Source organism: Manduca sexta, chromosome 23 (genome assembly GCF_014839805.1).
Source record: "Manduca sexta isolate Smith_Timp_Sample1 chromosome 23, JHU_Msex_v1.0, whole genome shotgun sequence".
Classification (NCBI taxonomy): domain Eukaryota; kingdom Metazoa; phylum Arthropoda; class Insecta; order Lepidoptera; family Sphingidae; genus Manduca; species Manduca sexta.
In genome coordinates, this window is record NC_051137.1 from 13,528,224 (window position 1) to 13,552,299 (window position 24,076).

At 36.6% G+C, this 24,076-nt stretch overlaps 3 protein-coding genes and 1 pseudogene across 3 annotated transcripts in view; 1 reads left to right on the plus strand and 3 right to left on the minus strand.

Moving 5' to 3' along the window:
• LOC115445345 overlaps window positions 1-24,076 on the plus strand; it is a 66,916-nt gene that overhangs the window by 4,689 nt on the left and 38,151 nt on the right. The window lies entirely within an intron of this gene.
• Window positions 248-4,619, minus strand: LOC115445328 (maltase 1). The gene is made up of 7 exons (XM_030171556.2): window positions 4,186-4,619; window positions 3,628-3,807; window positions 3,011-3,147; window positions 2,290-2,552; window positions 1,577-1,766; window positions 1,082-1,459; window positions 248-681 (listed from the first exon to the last, which is right to left on the minus strand). Exons 1-7 carry the CDS (start codon window positions 4,325-4,327, stop codon window positions 349-351), a joined length of 1,623 nt encoding a protein of 540 aa, XP_030027416.1. The 5' UTR covers window positions 4,328-4,619; the 3' UTR covers window positions 248-348.
• On the minus strand, window positions 5,446-12,367 carry LOC115445346 (maltase A1). The gene is given in 9 exon segments (XM_030171580.2): window positions 5,446-5,548; window positions 6,034-6,272; window positions 6,784-7,140; window positions 7,490-7,691; window positions 8,309-8,694; window positions 8,907-9,073; window positions 10,276-10,399; window positions 10,401-10,456; window positions 12,128-12,367. Coding segments are annotated over 9 exon segments (1,818 nt in total). The 5' UTR covers window positions 12,342-12,367; the 3' UTR covers window positions 5,446-5,475.
• LOC119190290 lies at window positions 14,813-23,865 on the minus strand (annotated as a pseudogene).

Sequence of the window (24,076 nt, forward strand, 5' to 3'; positions counted from 1 at the left end):
ACTCTGGGCTGATACTGAGTAGAAAAACCCAATATCACTTTTCCCGGCTCGGGGATTAAATCCTAGACTTCAGCACTGCATTCATGCCGTAATAATATGTCGAAGAGGCAGTTCATGTTTATTTTCCTTCCCAGACTATGGTAAAAAATCTAAATCGTTTTTTCACTATCCTTGAAAGAGAGCTGCTACTGAAGTAGTTTCTTTGTTTTTAATCGGAGTTTGAGACATAATAAAAATCAAGTTTAAATTAAATTATAATTTTAATAATAATATTAAAAAAAACAACTCAACGAATTTTTGAAACATTTTCCCAAAATTCAATAAGTAGATAATTTTCAACGTAGAGTCTTAACTCCCAAAATATTTGTTCAGTTTCTGCCAGCCTTCCGTTATTTTTGTCGCAATCTTATCTACGGGGCCGGGTCCACCGCAATGCCTTGGTCCTCCTGCAAAGAGCACTGCCTCTCCAGGTCCTAGTTTTAATGACTTGTCTATAGCAATATGAGAGCCTGTAGAATACCTAGAGCCAGCAGAACTGATGACCACGGTCATTTCAGCTGGAAGACCTGGTATTCTGGACAGCTGGACGTCAGTAATGTCTCGAGCAAGATTAGCAACAGTTAGCAGAGATCCAGAGCCCCCCCATCTTAGTACAGCCAGGGCTCCACTGAGACGTTTAATCTGAAAACACACATAAATACAAAATGGCAAAAGGCGTTTTTTTATGAAAGGGAACCCGACACAATATATAGATACTAATATCAATGAATGCGGTCTGCAAAATGTTCTAATGATAATTAGATTCGACCTAAAGGGAAGCCAGCAGAAATCGGGTTATATGGACCCTTCGTCACTAGTAGACCTCAAGCCAGTTTGTGATTAAAAGAAGAAAGGCATTCAGTTTCTTATAGATGTCAGAATTTTGACAATTATTTCTGACATGTATGCGGAGCTAAAAAATAAGTAAATTATGGAAGAGATAAAAATATTTTTAACGTAGCTCTACCGGTTATAAGACTTACCATTTTTTATGACCCGAGTCAGAATGTAACATATAGAGTATTTAAAAATTGAATGTTACCTCAGCATGAGGTCCCATTGCTGGACTCTTCCTCATAGCAGCCGCGACTTTTACCACACTGGCATGACTGAAGTCATTTTTAAACTCAGTTTTTGCATTGGCATATCTATAGTTAGGTGCCAGGGGCAGCCAGGGCTCTCCAGCTGTGAAACCTCCATTAACAGTGTCATCCCAAGGGAATGGCGAGGCCGATGTCACTCCTGGATGTGGCCAGCAGTTGTTATTAGTGGCCCATTCAAGTATCGTGTCTGCGGCTCCCAACTCGTCACCTTGTTGGATGATGGCAGCTCCTGGTAGTGTCAAGGCCAGGAGGTTCACGGCATCTACCAGCTCGCTACCATAGCGAGATGTGGTGCGACTCTCGCCGCTTGCACTGGTCTGGAAAGATAGAATTTAGAACATTGAAACATAGATAAAAAGAAGTGTTGTTATGAAATGTCAGGATAATAACTTTTTCCGTAAATAATAATATTGAAAACATCTTTTGAAACTTACAATCCAAGTAGGTAAAGCATCCGGAGGAGCTATCAGCATTGCAGCATGAGCCGCTATTCCGAGGGAAGCTGCCGAGGGTCTGGTCGGCATCGCTAGAGCAGTGCTAATGATACTATTGGCTCCTGCTCCATTCTCTCCGTAATACATTATTGCAGTCTCGGGATGAAGAGATGATTCTACCAATATAACTCTATGAAAAGATGAAATAATCCTTAGATCATTGGTTTCTTATTATTTCTTTATTTATAAAAAAACCTGTAATATAATAAATTACTACACTTCTCGTACTATGTAATATTTTTATTCATTAGCTCACTATTGTGTCTCTTTTTTTGCATATAGAGTATCCAAATTTTAGTGATTTTAAGGTCTATGACGTAAGTTATAAAGTTACGAATCTACCGCTATATTACATCCAAATTTTAATCCTGAACAGTATTTTTTTTTCTAAACAACTAAGATTGTCATCGCTCTATATGAAAATTGAGGACTCAGTTCCACAGATTAAGAAATCACATTTCATAATAATTACAATAATTTTATGTTAGAGCTATTATGGGTTATTCCAAAAAAAAGATTTATGCCGTAAGAGTAGGTAGGAAAAAGGTTCGACAAATAGCTTTACCACTATTGGCAGAGATATTATGGAAACAACAAGAAATAAACAGTAGGTAAAAAAGGAAATACATAGAATCAATGCAAAAACAGCTTACGGGATATCCATCCCAGCTCCTCGAGCACAACTGACAGCTTCCGACGACAATCTCTTTAGTAAATTCTCTCCACATTTCTGATCTAGGAAATCTGGATTAAGGAGCAGGCCGTTGACTCCTCGCCTGATCCAAGCACACTGAGCGGCTGATAAGGCACCGGCTATAGCCTCAGAACAGAGATCTAAGAGGGCTTCTCCATTAACAAACTTCCAGTAAGCGCTACGCGGTTCATGCCACACCCATTTGATAGAGTCACTTTCATTCTAAAAAAACATGAAATGATACCTTTCTAGAATTTATTTTCACATACGCTTTATAAATAAAATGAAGCGCTAAATATATTAGAAATACTTTCACGCAAAGCTGGAATTAATTCGTGAAAAAATTTAACATCACGCACACTGCAGAGAATTCGATGACATACTAGCACGCTAAAAAACAAAACAATACTCAACAGTAAATATAACATTTCTTACTATAGAGACGTATATACTCGGCAAGGCAAATCATGTTTTAGTTTAGAAAGAGATAGATAGTTGCGTCTTCGGAGAGAATCGTCTCTCTTTCACGCATAAATGTGTTGCTGTATTGTCGAATTTCCTGTTTGAATTATTTTGAATAATTGCTGCCAACTTAGGGCATCACACTTGTTTTAATGCAATTTGGCATTCATATTTGAATGAATGAGGAAAGACAAATACTGTAGACGTATTTTACTTACTGGTGGAGGATCATCAGCACTGCCTTCGAGCCACACAATCCTATCTTCAAAGCCGGGGACGCGGTCGGCGCTGGACGAGAACCATTCCGAATCACAGCTCACAGTTCGCAGTGGTAGGGTTGCTACTACCTTCAGATCTGTTAAATGGTACTTATAGTATTTATGAGTACTAACTAAGAGTTACGCGGAAGACAGCCTACAAAATGAGTTTCGACTAGGACGGTAGCCAAGATACCTTTGTATCATTAACTGTAATAGCAAACAGAAAAATGTATGGATACGACATATCCTATAGATAAGTCTATTGCTAGGATGTGTCGTTCTCTTCTATAACGTTAGCGTCTCTCACAGAAATGGTGAAATACTTCGTTCTTTTCATATCGCTTAAATATATTAGTTGTCATAAGCAATTAATAGTTTGACTCGTGTTTTTAATAAAATCTTTTTCCATGTGGCCTTATTCTCTCTTCCAATTAAGATCAGCGTGACGTAATTTTTGAGCATTTTTTAAAAACTTTTTGTTTACTTGACATCAACACCCTTTGGGGGATAAAGCCCTGGACATGCTATGTTAGAAAAATAATAAAATCAATAATTAAACCCTCAAAATGTGTTACCAATTTTCTTAGCTTTTTCCATAAAAATATTGAAAGTATCAATGTCTCCAAATCGCTCGTCGATGGCAGCAAAGTCAATGACGCCAGGTTTGGAGCAATCTTTACTTCTAGAAGATAAGGATGAGAGGATCACTGCGTCCGCTCCTACTGCCCGCACGTAGCTTAGTTGTTTTATTGCACCTAGAAATAGTTTAGGTAATACTTGAAGTAGTCTATGATTCTCAAATCTTTTAGAAAAATGTTACTTAAGGTCCACAATTTTTTTAAAATTTTCATAAAATTTTACTAAAATACAAAAAAATTATATAGTGATTTTAATTTTTTTTAATAATTTTCAGCAGATCTGTTACCTTTATTAATTTTATTTGAATGATGAGACGAGCGTATTGTTCACCTAATGATAAGTGGTACGACCTAGTCACCGATCTTTTACAGAAAATTACAATAAAATAGTTATATTTAAATCGTACTCTATATAAATTCCTTGGAACACTGCATATATTCACACATAAAAATTCTGTGCTAACTGCCGCTAAAAACTTAATACAAAACACCTACCTTTTAAATCCCCTAGACCATCACCATCGCCATCCTTAAAGGAATCCACCAGGATCCTGTAGTAAACTGTATTGCTCCACCATGGCGCTTGACAAAACCCATGGGAAAGGGCAGAGAGAAACACAAGCGCGAGATGCCACATCCTATAGCGTATTAATCAGATTATGGTGGATAAAATTACTGTAACCTTGATTTCGGTAATTATGGTAGTGCTGTCATTGTATGTTGAATATTGCTGAAGTTTTTTTGTGGGACTGTAGTGACACCAGATTTGGATTTTTTTTTATTTCAATTGAATGATGAGAGAGTGTCCTTCGTTTGGTGTAAGCGATAGGACCATATCAATCAACATCGTAGAGACCTTTTTAATTATAAAGTAGTTACTGCCTGGCACTTCATTGCTTGTTGCTTCACACTTGCACAATTAGACCAGCTTGGCGGACTGGTTTCCTCGAAGCGATTGATCCCCAAAAGATGTTAAGTCTCATAATACTTAGTATGCTGGCTACATTGTCCTTTAAGTACATTCGTTCTTATATAATGTCAACCAATCATACGCAGTTTTTTTGCCAGAATTACGTTTTACTGGCAATGTTGTAAGTTTGGACTCGCGACATAATCGTTTAAATATGTACCCAGTACAAGTTATTATGCAAAATCGTTGTGTTTGTAAAAAGATATTAAAAAAGGAGGTTCTGTATTTTTATGGCCAACATTTTTTCAAAACTTTTAATCAGATTTTTACTTACCCAAAAGTTAATTTATATGACAGAATACTTGCGAAGCAAACTAAATTTCGTATCCAACAGTAATTCTAATCCGAAATTAATTAACCAAATGAAATACGCTTCCAGCACTATTCAGCGGATGTGACGTCGTATATTATAGTGGAAACTAAATACCAGCTGTCCGTCCGTACGTAAATTACAGTGCAGCTCACGTAACAGAGGCGGGGCTGTACAACATATTGTTTTGTAGTCATTAATATGTCTAATTCTTATGAGCGTGAATTTAAAAGTATTTTACATAACATATCTTACTTCTAGTGCTCTTAGAAATGGGAATGTAATGGGAAAAAATAAAAACAAAAAAACAATCATAAATCACGCATCACAGGGTAAGCAGAGGTGCAGACTACTTTTTGCCGTATACGTTCCGTCTCATGGGGCAAGCCTATAGCCATTTCGGACCCAAGTTTGAAATTTAAGGCTGATATAAATAAACCCAATAAAAGCAATTAATTGTGAATAAATTATTTTTATTACTTAAACACAATATTTGTATAATCTACTATGCTGATGGAGATCGTAGTACTAAAGCTTCGCCAGGCTGCAGCGTCACTTCTCCCAGGGGCACCGTATCTCTGAAATCATGTTATCAATTTCTTTATAATCCATCCACACTTTCCTATATTTTATAAAAGGTTTTGATAGACCTCAGTTATTCAATTTGAATATATCTTGAGTGTTTGATATTTCTATTTCGTCGAACTCTAACCTTCCCCTTCAGATATGTGAAGAAGCATATTTATGTAATTGTAATCATTCCCAATTCTAATATGGATAATTTTATAGGTTATACTTCTCATTAGTTGACGGTGGTAATATTTACATTTGCTCGGATAGCGACCACCGTACAAAAGATGTTAAAACCCGCCATGGTGGCCCACGTAAGTGTGTCGCGTAACGGAATTAGCCTGTATACATTCAGTTTCAAACATGCCATCATTATTGTGTCGACTGACGAGAAATAATCATTTATCATCAATCGACACTATTAACCCCACTCTGATTATCATCAGGGTTAGAAGGGTTACATTGCCACGTCCGTATAAGAAAAAAATCTTACCCATTCACTCTCCTAGAATGGATACTAGAAGTATACACGCTGAGTGGTTCTTGGAGTAACGAGATCTTGGCGAGATCCACGGTATCCGCTTCAGTACCCACGTTGAACACTAAGGAGTAGGTGTCGTAGGTCACCAGATGGCGCACTAAGACGAGAACGTTCTGATTGAGTGCTTCGACGTGGTAGCTTCCGTGGGAGAGGGTTGCTGTACTTCGAAGGCGGGTCAGGAGTTGGTAGACCTTGAAAATTATATTTGTTAGGTATTCCTGGTTGCTAGATATGGGCATAATTTGGAGTTGTACTGATTTTAGGATCAGTTGCATTTTGTAAGACACATCTTGCAAAATGCAACTGATTTAAACCTCACAAGGTTTAGTGCGAAAGACGTGATAGGAAGGAGGGTTTGAACTCTCGATTTTCGTCTTAACAATGCGGTCTGCTCTGCACTAAGCATAGGATCGCAGATTTAGTTTCGAATTTTCGTGAGCTATGTAACTAATTTTCATTTTTTAGCAATTTGTACGAGGTAATGACCAAGCATATAGAATAAAGTCAATACAAATGATAAATATGTACGAATATTGGTTTTAATTTTAATGCTAACAGTCTATTTAAATTTGTACCTATTGCTTTAAAGAACACTTAAGGTAACTTGAAGTTTTAAAAGAAGACATTTCGTATACCTATACATTGTTGTTATTTGTTCATTATCCGTTGGACCATAGATGTATTATCAATAGACCTTCCTACCTTGTAATGACTTCGATCTACTAGCTTCTGAGCTCGAAGATTGATGGTTGTATAATCCTCAGCCACTGGCAACCAGGTTTTAGGGTTTGTCGAGAAACCAGCACTGGTAGAACTGTCCCAATGGTAAGGCGTTCGTGCTGGGTCTCGTGAATACTGAAGGTAGTTGGAAGCATTACCCTGGTTTAGGGCTTGGACGTCAACAGTGTCTTCCCAGCTGACATAGCCGTCTCGCATCCCGATTTCCTCACCCTGGTAGGTGATAGCTACTCCTGGGAGAAGCATATTGAGGGCATTAAGCCCGTCTACCATGTCAGTGCGGAATCTTGATGGCATCCTGTTGTTGTCGTGGTTTCCAAACTGAACATAAAAATCTTTATTAATCACAGCCATACTTAGTTCTTTTATACCTGGTACGGCAAGGGGACTGTACTGCAAGTGATGGTAAGCGCTATGCAGTCCAGATAAAGTATCAACTGGCAACAGACGGCTCTTTCATGATATTAACCAAAAAGCTGAGGCTTCGCATGCCAGTACGCATGATTCTGCTGAGGAAATATACATAGAAGAGGCATATAGCTTTAGGATAACATTAAAACAAAAAGAGAATAAAAAATAGTACCAACTCTTGAACAGTTATTTAAATGATCTAGAAAATAAACCTGGAGCCTCTATGATCCAAAAGGATACTAAAGAGCACTATACTTACCACCCAGTTAGCCACATTCCCACTAGGCATGTAAGTCATCCACCGGCGTATGACGTAAGCGAAATCTCTAGCATTAGACCCCGCTGATAGACTGGTGATGAAGTCGAAGTTGAAAGGGAAATGAGCGCCCACACGACTCCTCTCATCTCCGTAGTACAGCATCGTCATGGAGATATTAGCATACGCTTCTGCTAAGAGTATTCTGTTCAAACCATATTAATAGAAGTTAAAGAAGACTTAAAAACTAAATAATACGTTAATAAGAGTCATCGAAGACTTAAGTTTTTAAAATAAGCTATGGGGAAACAGGCTGGCTAGAACAGTATTTGTAATTTTTACAGTCGTATGCAATTCAATACTCTGATATCATCCTATATACATGTAATTGTATTAATTATACTTATTATAATCTTCAAAATGACCAACTTTTTGAAATTAGTTATTGTAAATCTTTGCATTTTCCGGTAACTCGTTGCCGTAAATTGTGTGTGTGGAATGAATGCTCAAGGCTGATTCGTCGTGGAAGGGCTTTAATTATTTATATGTATTTGTATAATCTCATACGTGAAAACTTTATGTTAGAACTTAAATCAATTAAATAGTTAATCATTTTATTATTTACTTGTAAGCTTTCTTAAATTAAAAAATAATAATAATGCAAAAACGAAAAATCCATCGCAAACCAGGAAACACCGAAATAGTCGTTACATTTTTGTTCATTGCACCGTATGGCATGTCGAAGTGGTCCAAATTATAAACAATTTTTTAAATCTACCAACGCCTAATTATAATACTCAATATACTATACGTCTTACTTACTTGGTATCAGCTCCATTTTGTTTAACCCAAGAATCGGCAAAATCTCTCCATTCATAAACAACGTCGTACAATTCAATTAAATCTCTGATGTACAACTGCGTAGTGTAACCGATTTGGTCAGGGTTCAACCACATATTGCCACTCAGAGGCTCGTCAGGGTATACACCACCGTGATCGTCCGGGTTGGCTTCGAAGAGATGAGGAAGCGCATCTAGACGGAAACCGTCGACTCCTTTTTCGAACCAGAATCTCATGATCTTAAGCATCTCCTGCCTGACTGCAGGCTCTCTGAAGTTGAAGTCTGCTTGCTCTATGGCGAACTGATGGAGGTAATACTGTTGGCGTATCTCGCTCCATTCCCACACGGTTCCGCCGAATTGGCTTAGCTGAAACATAATACGCATGTTATGAATTATTTCATATAATTAAGCTTCATTGTATTGTACTTTGTACTGAAGTGGGCCAAGAACTAGTAAACGAACTATCAACTGTACTTGAGGACACTGGATTTGAAATCAATATTTGCCGCAACAGCCCCCGTATAAATTTTGCTATGAACTCTGTACTCAATGAAGATTTCTTCAAGCGCAATAATTACCCAGTTAGAAGGCACCTGCCTGATGCTCTGATTGTTACCGTCAGGCAGCACAGGATCTGCCCATACGAAGTAGTTCTCGTACCCTGGCTCCCTCGCCTCCGACTTGATGAAGTATTCAGACTCCGTGCTCGCGTGGTTGGGCACGTAGTCAAGCAGTACTCTTATGCCTGGTGAAATTTAAAAGCAATGTTTCGTTGGTTAAATTTTGCTTGCTATGTATTTAACTTTTACATTGTGTTATAATTATAGGTTTATAAATTTTTCTTATCAAATTTTGTGCTGAACGTTTACACTATTATTTTCCAAATTCCAATAATGATTAAAGGATAGTATCCGAATCAGAATTGGATATTTCTGTTTTTGGACTTTTAGGAATCTTACCGACTGTGCTTGACGAAACAGAACTACCCCAAATTGGTTTTTATTGATGTAATGGCATCATCAGGGTCATCTATGCTATGGGTATTTAGTAAGACATGTTGTATCAGTACCGGATCCTGTTGTTAGGTATTGTTTGATAAAAATATATGTTTAGCAAACAACATTAATCAGTTTAGTCATAGTTATGACTGTATCGGTTGCATAAATGATATCTAATCTTGATGGAGTTGTAAACCTCGATTACTTCTGGAAAATTCACTGTTAATATCTAATTGATATAATTTATTCCTTCCGAGTATCTTATCATAAATAACAAAGTAAATACATACATACCAACACAACGGACACAACTATATTTTAGCAATTACGTAAAATTGGTATGGATGACCCTACGGTCATCTTCTAGCACATCATTCTATATGCTTAAAAGATTACAACAATTAGCTAATAAGGAATATGAGGTAAAGTAAATAAAGATATTTTTATTTAATGATTATTATAAAATATTTAATGAATATATTACTGGCATTTTTATAGTTTTCCACATACATAGAAAGTGCTAAAACTCAATTAATAAATTTTACAGGCGTTGATAAGGATCAATTTTGGATTCATATTTAATTGTTATGAGATTAGCCATCAACCTTTAGAAATGTTTTTTTATATGTTGCAAGGCAAAGTGACCCCACTTCACTCGATGGTAAGTGGAATGGGTTCCAATATAATGTCGACTGATGAGAGATGATTAACCCGGCAGTCGACACAATTATGCCGGCCTGTTGGAACCTGATATACTGATCCTGGAACGCGACACACTTACGTGGGCCACTATGGCGGGTTTTAGCATCTTGGGACAGTGGTCGCTAACCGAACGGATATAAAATATATCCTACTACCAACATATGACTATTGTCCGCCGTTTTATGACAGCACTTGTATCTCCTATCCATCATCGTTAACATAAATCAAAATGATCGGTAGACCGTACCATTTTGATGAGCTCTTTCCACCAGCTCCTCAAAGTCCGCCATGGTTCCGTACTCATGATGAATGTCGTAGAAATCGCTGATGTCGTATCCGAAGTCCACCATAGGAGACGGGAAGATGGGAGAACATCCAAATAGCTCCCACGCCAGACTCCACGAAGTGTTCTATTTCACTGGTGATGCCTGGTAAAGAATAATCGAAATATACTTGTAAACACACATCACGTCTTTATCCCCATAGGAGTAGCAGGTCCACTATTGCATCAAATTTTTGCCTGTGTTCCGTCCCATCACGTGATAGGAGGCGAGCCTATCACCATGTGGGGACACATCGCAGGCACTGTCTGATACTGAGTAGAAAAATACAATATCACTTTTCCCGACACGGGGATCAATGCCATTTCAGCACTGCAGTCGTAGAGTAACACAACTACATTACAAAGGCAGTCACTGATACCCTGACAAATTTATTTGATCATAAAGAATATCTGAAGCAGGGCACAATTTCACAGAATGGTCTAGATGAGCTATAGCAGACCAGTTTAGGAGCGTTATTACTTAATATCAGGCAGCTACTATAAGATCCTATTTTACCACAGAATTGATTTCTCAACAGATATAGGAAGTTGTGAAAAGCCGACACGGGTTTTGGATATTTTCCTTACCGTATGATATGCATAGTTATTTTCTTCCGTTTCTTATTAGACTATTGAGAGGTAATTCCTTGTCGTTCCATTTGTGCTGTACATAAATAAAACTGCAGAAGTTGTTAGTTCAAAATAGATATAAAAACCTTCTATTTTGATCCCATTTTAATAAGATTACTAATGCAATTGCTAGAAGTTATGTGATTTAAAAAGTAATATCTCAGAGTGACGAGCTCAGTGCAGGACCATAAGATACATTAACTGCTGAGTTAATTAATGAAACCCACCCGTCAGAAGGATCTCAAATAGACATTTAATGTATTGAATAAGCCAAGCTTAAGTTGTAATTTCAGAACTTGTTCTAAGCTAAGTCGCCGATTTTAAATAAACATAACCAAGCTGTCAAAATCCGTCACATGCTGTCTTAAGATTTTATTTGAGATGTTAATATCAGTTTATTAAATACGACGATCTTAAGCTGCTGACTTTAACATGACAGCGTCAGCTAATATCGCACTTGAGAGCGAGATTTTTTGACACCCATTAATACGACCCTTAATGTTTCTGTGCCTATTATATGTAAGTGTTTCGTAATATATATTTGAGGGACATATTATGTCATCAATTAACGTAATTAAAACCTCAGATTGGCAAAGCCTTCTTATGTAATTAAGAAAGAAGTAGCGGTTACGGCCTAGTGGATGGACGAGCTTCACTGGAACTTAGTAATTAGTGCGAAGTTTGCAAACCACTTGAATCGTTAATGAAGTATCAATCCAAAATCGAATTGACAAATGGAAAAGTTTCATTGGTTTTAGTTTTCGATACTTTACTGGAATTCCAATATTGGAAATGTTATTAAAGATAATTGCTGCGTCGACTGAAATCAATAACATTTCAGAGCTAGCAGACATTTATATTTTTATTTGTAGAAAATGATTTTGTGTATGGTACTGTTTTAGATTTTTTATAAATTGTAATCTAATGAATGGATTCAGTATGAGTCTTTAATGCAACTGTTTTTTTTTACAACATGGTTCGCCCCCTTCACATAACGGGACAGAACACATGTCGAAAAAAGAGTGACCTGGTTGAATCGTTGCCTACCCTTTCGGAGATGAAGGCGTGATGTGGGCTTAGGAGATCCACTGATTATAATTATAGTCCTAGAATTTTAGTTTCATTTCATCTAATGATAAGTACCAACCTTTCAAATCTCCGACTCCATCGCCGTCGCTGTCTTTAAAAGACCTGGGATATATCTGATAGATGACGGTGTTCTCCCACCAGTCCAGCTCTCGCAGCTCTGGGGCCGAGGGTCCCCGGCTGGCCAGGACAGCCCATGTGATACTCCCTACAACCACCCCCACTACAACCAGCACACCCACGGTAATACCACCAACTTTCCACAACGAAGCCATGTTGACTGACTGCTGGAGGTTCGTTTATCACATCTAGGTCGTAAAGGTCTATCATAATCCAATTTATGATGTTGTGGAGAATTCTCTCGAAAGTATTAAAGCTGTTTATGGCGTTTATCTTTATTGATTTAGTGTGTTAATGTTGGTCATTGGAAGACTTGCTTTCTTTATTATAGACCTTATAGTTCTATAACTACAAGGTCTTGTTGGTGATTATATGTGAAAAATATTTCCCGATATAAAAGTTCCACTTTGCATTTTTCTTGGATAAAAGCGACACTAGTTTATAACACTCATAAGGTATTTTCATAAGCATAGCAATAGTTCCAATCTATTAAAAAGTAATTATTTATATTTATTGTTAAACTAGATGATACTTGCGGCGTCGCCCAGGTTTAGATAAGGTCTTTGCCATCAGCATAACCATTGCTACGTTTATTTAAAAACCTGATAAAAAATAAATATATTCTACAGGAGCAGATGTCAACTGACGAGAGATTATCTATCGCAAGTCGACATAATTATGCAGGGCTGCTCAATTTCCCAATCAAACATGTGGATACAAGTTCCCGCAATATTGTTCAAGTAACATATAACGGGAAACATTAATTTCTCCCTAGGTTACATAATTATTCCCACGGGAATCTAGAGCGTGGAATAGTACGAGCAAAGTTACCTCTGTGGGCGAGTTAGTGTAACTAGGTTAGGATTCCGCGAATGAAAGAGAATTACATTGTACATTACTTCGAAATAAGAGTTTCTACACAATTGTTTCTGAAAAAAATGCATTCTATTACACGAGAAGTATATTTAAAAATCTATATTATATTTGCTACATATACGTTAAATGATATATTTAATTACTAGATCTATTTAGAACGATTTTCGCATATTTCGCGGGTAAGTTAGGCTACACAACACACAACAAGATACCGGTGGTCCCGTCAAGTGAGTTACTAATCCTTAAACGAAACTAACTAGGTTTTACACAATTAAAAATACAAAATTGGCGTCTTCATTCGCCATTCTGAAATGTACACTCTCACTTCCACGCACATATCTGTGAACTGCACAATGCATGATATAGCGATTACAAACAGGAATGTATGAGTTACGTGTTTAAAAAAAGCGGTTTTAAAAGATAACTTATATTATAATACACGTACAATGTTGAGTTTTTTGTTTTTATTAATTTTATACCTGTTTATTTCATTGTGAATTATCGCTTGCTTTAATGGTGAAGGAAAACATCGTAAGGAAATCTGAGAAATTCTCTATAGTGATTTTAAGAATATGTGAAGTCTACCAATCCGCACTAGGCCAGCGTGGTAGACTAAGGCCTCTCTGTAGGAGAGGAGTCCCATATAATACATGGCTGATGTCATTTTTATATTATTTGTAATTTATATATTTATATCATTAAAGTATAACCACATCACATATATTTAAAACATTATATACATACAATTTCTTCTAGTTTACTTCTAGTTCTGATATATATCACACTTAATAGAGCACATTTCATTAAACAGAATAAATGTTAGTAGTTTAAAATATTTTGATGATTGTGATGAACTAAATCCTAGCTTTTGCTCTCGATTCGGCCCGCGTGAATTTAGGTAAAAACTGCAGTTTATCTTCAATATTTATAATGTAGAGACATATCGGCCTGTTAAAAGTTTATTATATGTAAAGATTAATAGGGCGAATATTATGTTTTAAGATTAATTAATAGGTTCCAATAGGTCGACCTGGAAATCTTTCAGTTAGTCTAGTTTTCTAAAATTGTATTCTATAAAGCCTAAATGTATTAGATAGCAGAGCATTGACCGCTGGACGTGAATCCTATCACAAATCTAGACTAGACATCATAACTGGCGCAACAGCGGTTGGCATTGCCTCGCCGCGGTCAGCCGCCGGCGGCGCGTGCCAAATTCTGCCAGTCCGTGCCAAATTGACGGTTATCAGTGCTTTAATGTTGTAATAACTTAGGCCTTTTATCTGGTCCGTTTAGTTTCTTTACGTGTTGTGTGATTGTTAATTAACTTAAAATAAACAGCCACCAGACTGCCTCAGTGGCGTAGTTGTACTGCATGCGCGGCACGGCAGTGCTTTGAGGTCCTGGGTTCGAATCCCGGGTCGGGCTAAGTGATATTTGGGTTTTTCTGCTCAGTATCAGACCGGAGTCTGGAATTTGTGTCCGATATGGCGATAGGCTCGCCCCCTATCACATCATGGGACACAACACATTTGGTGAAAAGTGGGTGCCCTGGTTGCGCTTCTGCATACCCCTTCGAGGATGTATACGTGATGTGTGTCTTTGTTTCGTTTCTAAACAGCCACAAAGTTATGTCTGTTGCATATAAGAGCCTGTCTAGGTATTACAATGTCAATCTTGCCAAGCATTGAACACTGTTAAATTAAAACGAGAGTTTATTTTTAAATAAAATAATTTATTATCCACTATTCATAAATAAAAATATTTACAATTAAACTATTTACAATTGATTATACAATTTTACGTAGGTTGCGCTTTTAGTACTAAAGCTTCTCCCGCGGAGAGAGTTAATCGGCTCTCTGCAATCACAGACCTGAAAAAAGCATTACGGAGTTAGTCGAACATGGTTATGTATTGTACAGAAGTTTGTTACGACTGCCGGAACGAAAGTCCGCAGATTTATTTATTTATTATTAACGGACTGCTAACGGAGTTTACAATTCAATTTAAATCCACACATGTATATAGTAACAGTCTCTTATGTACTTGTAACTCTAGTTACAAGCAGTCACAGCATGACTCACAATAAATATTTTCAACGTAAAACAATAATTTAAAACCCAAGACACACTCCTCTGACTTAGTCACGTGTGGATTGTTTATGAATTATCGTTAGGTTTTATGGTGAAGGAAAACATCGTGAGGAAACCTACATACCAGAATTCTACACAAGCATTTCAAAGGTATGTGAAGCCTGCCAATTCGTACAGGCGAGTGTGGAGGACAAACGTCTAAATCCTTAATTATAGAGGAGAACTGTATGCAGTATGCAGTCACTGTCTCACTTAGCAGTTACTGTTAGTTTTGTCATATAAAGAAGCAGACGTCGAGCTCTACACTATAAAAATAATTATAGTTTGTGTAGCAACTATTAGAAGTATATTATTCAGCAACATGCCGGCCGCGTCTGCGCAGCGCCTTAAAGAACTCAGAAACGACATGACTGTTACATTTGGACTTTAAACATACTCACCCAGCCAACCTCGCAGAATGAATACTCGACACCATTACAGTAGCGGTGAGGGTGAGATGAGGAACTCTTCCCAAATCAATGGTATCAGGCCCCTCGCTGACGTTAAACAGGAGGACGTACGTGTCGTGGGTCCTCAAGTATCTGACCAGGTAGAAGGTTCTGTCTGAGAGGGCTCTGATGTCGTACTCGCCATGGGAGAGGGTTTTTCCTTCCTCAGGGGTAGTGAGGGGCTTGGTAGTTCTAGAAAAAGGTGAAATTATTGAGAACTAGGTTAAAATAACTGGGATAAAACTAATTCCTCTTTAAAAATTAAGTATGAAGTGTCAACCCAGTGGAAAATTGAAGGTAGAATAAATATTTTGTTGTTGACAGACCTAAATATTTCGATGCTCAAAATATTCGAAAACACACAACCTACAATATTTTAAATCTTCTCTGCAATCTACTCATATCATCATCGAACAGAACCAATGTTTTCTCTGATAAGGTTAAGATTGAGGTTTTTAATGAGTTTTAGCGTACAGATCTCCACGCATAGTTCTAATAATCTTCGAGATTAGATTATCCTTCTTATAATTTGTAAAAGAAAATCTTTACCTTGAAATGGCTCCGAGCATCTTTCATCTGCTTAGCAAGATTAATTTCCTTATAATCATCAGCGACTGGCAACCAAGTTCTGTTACCAGTTGTGAAGCCGGCCATGTTTGAGTCATCCCAATGGTATGGTGTCCTTGCAGGATCTCTGGAGTATAGATGGTAGGTGTCAGGATCTCCTCGGTTGCACGCTTCCACGTCGACGGTGTCTTCCCAGCTAACATAGCCGTCCCTCATGCCGATCTCCTCGCCTTGGTAGGTGACTGCGACTCCTGGGAGAAGCATGTTGATGGAGTTCAGGCCGTCCACCATGTCGTGACGGAATCGGGTTGGCATTCTGTTGTTGTCGTGGTTCCCAAACTGCAAAGTGAAAAATAAATTAAGCAATTGTTCGAAAAGCGAAAGAACTGGTGGTTATTTATAAGAAAGCCGGAAAGCGAAGATAACCTGTTTAGCTTATTTTCGTATATCACTAATTATTGTTCGCGGTTTTACTCGCGTGAATAGCCCTTCCCACTATAATACTCCCTAAAACATGGTGAAATCTCGTTATGCAGAACCTTCGCCACCGGTGAGTATGTTATTTACATTTAAAAATAGTGTTTCAACCCTTTTAAATCTTTGCAGACGCAAACCTTCTACCGATTCCAATTATATTGGTCATTTAATCTTTAATTTATCCCCCACGGTTCAAGGCATACTGGGGTTTAATTAATTCAGAATATATATTGAATATGATTTCGCAGTAAAAGCATTGTGGTTAGCTCGATCCGTTTGGTGAATTTGTTGGTGCGGTTGTGTTTACTCACAATTATTTAAATGGTAAAGGTACATACTTTTGATTTTGTTTCAAATGTTTTTATGATCTTTCTACACTCATGGTCGAATTTAGAGGAACACAGGGAAAATTTGCTCAAATATTTTTGACATTTAATGAGAATCGTGTGAAGTAAATCGTTAATGCTAACACTTCTGCATTTAAGAAAATCCATTAAAAAAAAATAAAATTGAAAGATCTCAAAATTTATAGAAAAGTCGTAATACGATTGTTTAGCATTCTGCAAATAATTAATCTTACTTTCCTAACCAATGCTTCTTGTGAGATTGCTTGTTAAGATTCCTACACTCGCCAGTCCCATATTATGGAATAATCATTGCGAAAAAGTCACGATTGGAAATTCATGTTTGAGCCACCCAATTGAAAGTGAAAAGTTTTAATTAAAACTCATCTACTGATCTTATAGCTACCCTGAGATCCACTATTATAACCTCAATTTATGAAGTCATATTAACGTAACACGGGGACAATATTATATTTCTGATGGTAAAATTGGAAATGAAACAAAAAAAAAGCGCAAATTATCATACTTAAAATTCATTACGAAATAATTACTAGAAATAAATAATTAGAAATAACAAAACTTACCACCCAGTTTGGAACACCACCGTGCGGCATGTAAGTCAGCCACCTTAAGATGATATAGACGAAATCTCTGGCGTTGGAGCCGGCGGACAGGTCCGTAATGAAGTCGAAGTTGAAGGGGAAGTGGGCCCCAATAGCCCCCTCTTCGTTACCGTAGTACAACATCGTCATGGTCACGTTGGCGTAGCCTTCAGAGAACAGCACCCTGAAACGAAAATATAAATAATAAGCTTTATTCTTGAAGGGGTTAAGTGAAAGTATTACATTCGGTTTTTAGTAACTTTGTGCCAGTACTAACAACTTTACTTCAGAAATCTATATATGAAAATATTTGCTTCAAATGTAGGTTTAGAATACTTGAATCGCAATGAGGTTTCCCTTAATGGGTATATTTACCTGGTATCGTTTCCATTCTTCTTATTATAATTGTCAATATACTCTCTCCACTCGTACACGATATCATACAACTCAATCAGATCTTTAGTATACAACGGTATTGTATATCCCAACTGGTGAGGCTCAAAATGGATAATACCACTGAGCGGATCGTCAGGATATGTTCCATTATGATCAGCTGGATCAGCTTCAATCATGTAAGGCAAGGCGTCCAGCCTGAAGCCATCAGCACCCTTATCAAGCCAAAACTTCATGATGTTGAACATCTCTTCCTGGACTGCTGGGTTGCGGAAATTGAAGTCCGCTTGCTGGATCGCGAATTGATGGAGGTAGTATTGCTGACGAATTTCACTCCATTCCCATGCTGAGCCCCCAAATTGACTAACCTTGAAAATAGTTACATAACTGTTACTAATGGTTCAATTGCCACAAAATTGAGTGGGCAGTCATACGTTTATGTCTAGGAGCTCAAATCGGACAATTTAAAAATTTGGTATAACCATCGATATATATGCGCTACGTACTAGATTTGGCGTTCCGAACATTCACTGTGTTCAACTGAATTGAACAGCAATCCAATCAAACTGACTTTAGAATGGTATCAATATTGACAGCTATTTAAAGCGCTTTAGCACTGCATGTTTTAAAAATTTGGTTAGATGACGTCTAATTTTTTAGCGCTGCAGCGAACTTTAGTTCTAACTCCATATTTTGAACAAAAAGTTTATATGGACGTTCGTATCTATAGTATATACGTCAATGGGTATAACAGTTTCAAGTATCTGAATCATTTTGAACAATTGGAATTATATTTTATTTAGTTAGTATTTACTTACCCAGTTAGATGGTGGTCGTCTAACACTCGAGTTGTCAGGGTTAGGCAGAGGATCAGCCCAGACAAAGAAGTCTTCGTAGAACGGATCCCTGGCTTCGGATTTGATGAAGTATTCAGACTCGTTGCTGGCATGGTTGGGCACAAAGTCCAGAAGAACTTTCAATCCTGAATATTGGATTTTATGTGATTAAGAGCCTTTTGCAAAATGTTCAAATAGAAGTATTAGCGTTCAGTAATCGTCAAGCAGGTCCTAAGTATCATGTGGTGGAATGTCGACTGGTTCATTCATGTCCAGAGTGGTACCACAACCTCAATAATATTAGCATGCTTGTGTCTCTTGCCATTAGTGGTATTCTGTTGATGATATGTTAGTATGTACTTGAAGGGGTTTAAACATTTGTGATTCTTACTATCAGATGGCCTACTGCATTTTTTACCCTGGGTAATGTCTTTATTAATAATTAGGACATTGAGTTGTTGTTTCATTATAACTAGCTCCAATTATATGCAACAATAAACATATAATATGTACAATATTCTAAGGTGTTATAGAATTAATTAAACTAACATCAGTAATAATGTTAAATATATATATAAACCAATAATATGTATTTTGACGAAATAAAATTAGCAACTACATTAAACCTACATTACAATCAAGAAAAGGAGTATGAGAATCTAATGATGTTAAAAATATGGAGCAAAATACTTATAAAAAATCGAATAACGTGCAATATGACCTATCTTTTGGCGCAATCGTACCTAACCGTTTTGTAAGCCTTGAAAAACGTCCTATTATTTGATAATAACAATAATTTGATTCAATGTTACTGCAAAATATAATCAGATGCCTCGAAACCTAATTAGATGTTAATATACTGATTGGTTTGCTGTCGTTTAGACGTAATACGTTTTTTAGATTTTATCAATTTCTTTATCAATACCCCTAGGCTATTAACTTACTTAATTTATTATGACAAAACAACAAACTGTTTAAAATCAGCTTCTGCTATATTTGATAATGTTATTTTTGTTTGATAACTTATGAAATAATACGAGTTATTTTGAAAGGTATCTGGATTCATTATTTATTATTTTCATTTCCTATGTAAACCAACTTGGGAAATAGTTGCATTGTCTACGAGATACATAATATAAAAAATTAGGATATATGTTATATATTTTTTTATACGTACACGGTAAAGTAAGCCCACTGCATCTGATGGTAAGTGAAGTGGGGTCGAATAGAAGGTTGACTAACAAGAAATGATTACCCCTCAACAGTTGACACAATTATGCCGGCCTATTGGAACTGGATATACTCAGGCTGATCCCGGAACACGACACTACTTAGGCCGCTATGGCGGGTTTTAACACCTTGTGTATTGTCACTATCCGGGCTGATATAAAATACATCGTACCACCAGCAAATATTATGTAAATATTTTAATCTTTATCAATTTTACCAATTTCTGTCATGCCTAGTGCTGTGTTTACTACTAAATTACTGATTAAAATTATATTATCAAAGATTGTTATAAATACGCAATGATGTTGCAGACTTAACTACTAATCCTAGTTGTTATATTATAGAATTCAAAACGATCTCTACTACAGTACTGGCAAGATATATTGAATTGCTTTCTGATACGGAATATCCTTACCCAACTCGTGTGCCTTCTCGAGCAACTCTTCAAAGTCTTCCATGGTTCCGTACTCATAGTGGATCTCGTAGAAGTTGCTGATGTCGTACCCAAAGTCCACCATGGGAGACTCGAAGATAGGAGACATCCATATCGCGTCCACTCCCGCGTTCACGAAGTGTTCTAGTTCGCTGATGATTCCTGGAAGAGGGGAATGATGTTAAATGTATTTTTATATAACACTTTAATGGAGAAGCATTTTTTGTAATCATCATCATCAGCCGCAAGATTTCCACTGATGAATCTTTTCCTTTCTCATAGATTTTCAGATCGACCTGTTGGAAACGTTGGATCTCCTGCGACTTTTATAAGATTATAATTTATGTAATCCTTTGAATTGTCAACTGGTGAAGAGGCTTTTGTATGCGAGGGCCGTCTGGGTGGGTGTCAAAATGTTCAGTTTTAGGTTTTGTCTGCTATTATAGTTTCATTCATCACTTTTTAGACTCGAAAGGTATTTAAGATAACATAATAATTATTGGACTTATTAGTTACTGGAATAAATTAATAGAATATACAGATAAATGATGACAGTATTAATTTTCCGAGAGATTTCCTTTAAACACCTTGATGTTAGAAATACATTGAATTAAAGCGTCTCAAATATTTTAAATCTAAAATGATATATACATCCATATTCTAATGTACTGTTAGTTCTTTTTCTGTTCAAATAATTATGTTTTTATATAACTGACGTGATTACGAATATTGTGATTACAGGAAATGTTGCATGATTGTGTTTTAAATACATAATGCTAGTCGTTATGTCGATATTATGTAGATTTCAATGCTTAGCAGTCATTTTGTAAATACAGAGCCTTATAAAACATATTTAAATTGTGACCAAGTTAATGATTGTTCTATTGGTCATTCCATAAAATTTGGCTAGAACGAGCTAAGCAGAGATTATCCACGACTAATGTTACAATAGTTTAAATTTTAAAGTATTCGTAAAAGAAACAAATGGGTACTCATTATGAATAAATTTGCGTAAAATTTCTTCCCTGGACGAAACTAATCAACACTTGAGATAATGTTACTTCCTACTATTGCAACAATATCCAGATTCGAATAGTCCAGGAATTAGTGCATAAACAAACACTTGAGCTCTAATACTATGGATTATTATATAGATAACTAAACCCACAATAAAACTCAAGGCCGCGTTTGCTGACAATGACCACTACAATATAGTTACTGTCCGTCGGCAACATTACAATGGTCTGTGTGACCTGATAGCATATGACAAGTATATTGGGTGCATTCAGAGCTGAACTTAACATGTATACTCTTGTAAATATTCAACCGAACGTAACCGTTATTTCTTGCTTTTGTATCAAATCGGCTTTTTTATCAATGTACATATCTAGACAAAATTCACTTGTAGTTCCTAATACTCTCGATAACAAAATAGTATATTAATGTTTGGTTAAGAGATCGTCAGTAATTTATTTATTAACGATGTGATTAAAACTTTTGGTGGATAGATTTGCAATTAAATTATGTGAGGTACTCATGCATTTAATTTTATTCCTCTAAAGTGATTGTCTCTCAGACAGTTTTGAAATAATATTTCATAGTTTTTTTGTAATAAAATTATATCTTTACAAACCTTGCAAGTCGCCGATCCCATCGCCGTCGCTGTCCTTGAAGGATCGAGGGTAGATCTGGTAGAGGACGCAGTGTTCCCACCAGTCCAGAGGTTTCACTTCTGGAGGGGGTAGTGGGTCTGGTGCCTGGTTGGACAGCACCGCCCAGGTTATGAACCCTGAAAGCCGACGAATCATAAATATTTCTCTCACACACAAAAATGAAGTTGAGTAAATATGAATTCTCGCAAGACAGAGACGAGAACAAATTTCTCGTTTCCTAGATCACATGATTCTTTTCTTTAATTATTTTTTTATTATATTAATCAGAACTACGTGAATGGCAGAACCATGATTCAGCTGATTTACTTTGAAGTATTAATGAGTCGACTTTACTGTGTTAATTCCATTGCCTCACCAAGTTGAAGTAGTAGAAGTATATCGCTTCGGGATTGCACAATTTCATATAATTAAATGGGAAATTCGATTACGATATTTCGCAAACGAGAATTTTCTGTATTCTCGTTTCTATGTTGCGAGAAAATTATTGTGCTAATTAAATTTTAAAGTGACTGAGTGCTCTAAATAGAAGTAAAGGCTGATCAGAAAAATAAAAACCCTGCTTTGTGGGCGCCACTTTTGCCCTTTCGTCTTTTAACTTAATGTGACAACATTAACAAGAAATGTTACTACAACGTGGCGAGGTTTTTTATTTTCCTGGTCAGCCTATAATAAAGAAGGTGATTTGTGCCAAAGTGTTTTTTAACTGAATATAAAAGTGATAGCAGTGTAATATCCAATTAAAGTGGTGACGTACCAACTACTTTTTATTATTTATAAAACGAATTTACCTTATCACTTACCAACGCGGGTGGCTTTAGCTGGTTTATCTATTGTAAAAGAAAATATCTATGATTGGATAATAATTTGTATAGTTAATTATTACATGACATATTTATGGCCGCCGTATATAACACCGGCCGAATATTTTAATCTTTTTTTATTTATGTAGTTCTAAAATATTCATTTTTTTTATCTGAAGACTGACTAAAGTGTAGGATTATAGGGATTTATATGCGCTAATTTAATTATTTATAAAAATCCAGTAGAGAATTAGCGTCACCGAAACCAAGTGCGATTTCACGCTTGTGTCGCTTAGTTGTATGTGGAGTAGGTGTATCTACAAATGCACAATTCACAAAAGAGTCCCATCCAAACATCCAACATTAGAAAAAAAAAACTCATACCAATGCTCGGCTACAGAATCAAACAAAGAGCTTCACAATCACCAAACGCCACAGTAACGTTATAAATAATAAAAATCTACAAAATATGTACACTTCAAAATCAAAATAAAATCAAGTATTTAATCCATAACCTAGTATGTATCTCACACTATGTGCTCTCTTCTAAATTCAAAATAACCAGTGGCGAAACGGTAATTTTTCCAAAAAGGAACCCGACTCTCTACAAATCGTTCTAATAATAATTAGATTCTACATAACGGGAAGCCGGCAGGAATGAGGTTATACAGACCCTTCGCTACTAATAACCAACCAATATATCAAAATAATTTACCTGCCACCAGCCCTAGGACAGCGACACTACCCACCGCCACAAGCACCACAGTCAGGGTCTTCATATTGAATGCTGGTCCGACCGCACCTCTATCACACAATAACCGCTATCATTATACCTGACTACCGATTCGCGAGCAATGGAAGTCTTAATTATGATTATATCAGGGATTAGTGTTTATTTATAACGTTGAAAATAAAGGTCGCGGTACCTTTGAGAGTATGGGGTTCGGTTCGGTTTCGGAGAAGTTATTTCCTTCACACAATATTTTTTTTTCCTTTTTGTAAGAACCAGGTTCTTAGCAGAAAATTACAATTTAGTCTATAAGACTAATAAGCAATACAATTCTAACATAATTTTCTAGGT

What these genes read in the sequence shown, in the direction of transcription:
- LOC115445328 (XM_030171556.2), bottom strand. Translation starts at nt 4,327, where the DNA reads ATGTGGCATCTCGCGCTTGTGTTTCTCTCTGCCCTTTCCCATGGGTTT. An exon ending in GTGCTGATGATCCTCCACCA is followed by an intron (nt 2,553 to 3,010) that starts GTAAGTAAAATA and finishes ATGTTTTTTTAG; the next exon opens with AATGAAAGTGACTCTATCAA. An exon ending in GGAGCTGGGATGGATATCCC is followed by an intron (nt 1,767 to 2,289) that starts GTAAGCTGTTTT and finishes ATCTTTTCATAG; the next exon opens with AGTTATATTGGTAGAATCAT.